The sequence below is a fragment of the Aegilops tauschii genome, chromosome 3 (assembly GCF_002575655.3).
Source record: "Aegilops tauschii subsp. strangulata cultivar AL8/78 chromosome 3, Aet v6.0, whole genome shotgun sequence".
NCBI lineage: Eukaryota > Viridiplantae > Streptophyta > Magnoliopsida > Poales > Poaceae > Aegilops > Aegilops tauschii.
In genome coordinates this window covers 481,489,159-481,490,504 of record NC_053037.3, presented here as the reverse complement: position 1 = coordinate 481,490,504, position 1,346 = coordinate 481,489,159, and the positions used below count along the sequence as shown (strand labels likewise).

At 58.2% G+C, this 1,346-nt stretch overlaps 1 protein-coding gene across 1 annotated transcript; it reads right to left on the bottom strand.

Moving 5' to 3' along the window:
* Positions 1-303: 303 nt before the first annotated feature.
* On the bottom strand, positions 304-1,346 carry LOC109777233 (heme-binding-like protein At3g10130, chloroplastic). Its single transcript, XM_020335875.4, has one exon. It carries the CDS (start codon positions 1,165-1,167, stop codon positions 493-495), a length of 675 nt encoding a protein of 224 aa, XP_020191464.1. The 5' UTR covers positions 1,168-1,346; the 3' UTR covers positions 304-492.

The window sequence follows — 1,346 nt, the reverse complement described above, 5'->3', positions numbered from 1 at the left end:
TTTCATGTAGTTTTTTTTCACCAGATAAATGTTGAGATGACGAAAGTAGAGCCAGAGGCGAAGAACTTCAACATCGATGGATTTTTTTTATTGTTGGTGATTGTTTCAGCTTCTTCAATGGATCTATTATGTTTACGCTCCCATCAAATTCATATAGTTTGCTCTCCTTTTTTGGATTTGGCAGAAGAAAAGAAATGAGTAGTCTATTGAGCATAGCAGAGTGCTCTGCTTTCTTCATGTGCTAGGCGGCGGAACTCTACTATGCCAATGCGTTGTTTGAGGAACTCATAAGACCAATTGCCATTTGCACGTATGAGCGTATGTGTCTGTATTATGTTAAAAATATATTCATCAGATTATTCAACTATTTATTGTGCCAACGAACCCAACACGTGACGCGCCAGCTTAAACGAAACGGAAATGCTACAAGCTAATGAAATACTAGCACACAGTAGCTGCATACATAAGCTGGCCGGCTGGCCGGACGATCGATCACTCGACGGGGAACATGACCTCGTTGGTGCGCAGCGGCGGGAGCGTCCACGGCGGGTTGTAGCGGGAGAGCACGAAGGGGCCCGTGACGGCGTGCCCGTCCTTCTGCAGCGCGGCCTTGAGCCCCTCCGCCTTCTCGGCCACCACCTTGTCTCCGGCCAGACCGCTGAACGTCACCACCGCGTACTTGCGCTCCCCCACCTCCCGCAGCACCACCCGCTCGTCCGTCGGCCGCGGGGCCTCCTCCGCCTTGGCGTACTTGGACGGCAGCAGGAACTGCATCGTCACCTTGCCCGCCTGCTCCTCCCGGCCCTCGGCCGTGAGGACCGGCACCGTCATGGCCACCGGCTCGGGCTCGGAGGAGGTGATCACCGGCGCCGTCATGGCGATCGGCTCGGCCTCGCCGCCGCCGGAGGAGGTGATGACCGGCGCCGTCATGGCGATGGCCTCCGGCTTGGTGTTCTGCGGCTTGCCGAAGGCGCCGATGTAGTTGGCGAGGACCTGGAACCCGCCGTCGCGGTCGCCCTTCATCTCCTTGGGGTCGTAGGTCACCTCGGCGGCGACGCATGGCGGGTACTTGCGGATCTCGTAGCCGTCGCCGGTGTGGAGCACCTCGTGCTTCGGCGTCTCCACGATGATCTTCCCCAGCATCAGCTTGCCCATCGCCAGACCCATGGCCGGCGTCGGTCGCGGCGAGGCTTGTTCGGTGGAGGGCTCAGCAGAGGTCTTTGAGCTAGCTGGGATGGGTTCGCCGGGTGAATCTTGATTTGGCTCGGCGGCGCTGGGGCTTAAGAACAAGCGGGAGATTCGGACGAGTGGACGAGGTATGGTGCGTGAGCTGCGGCGCGCGTTGC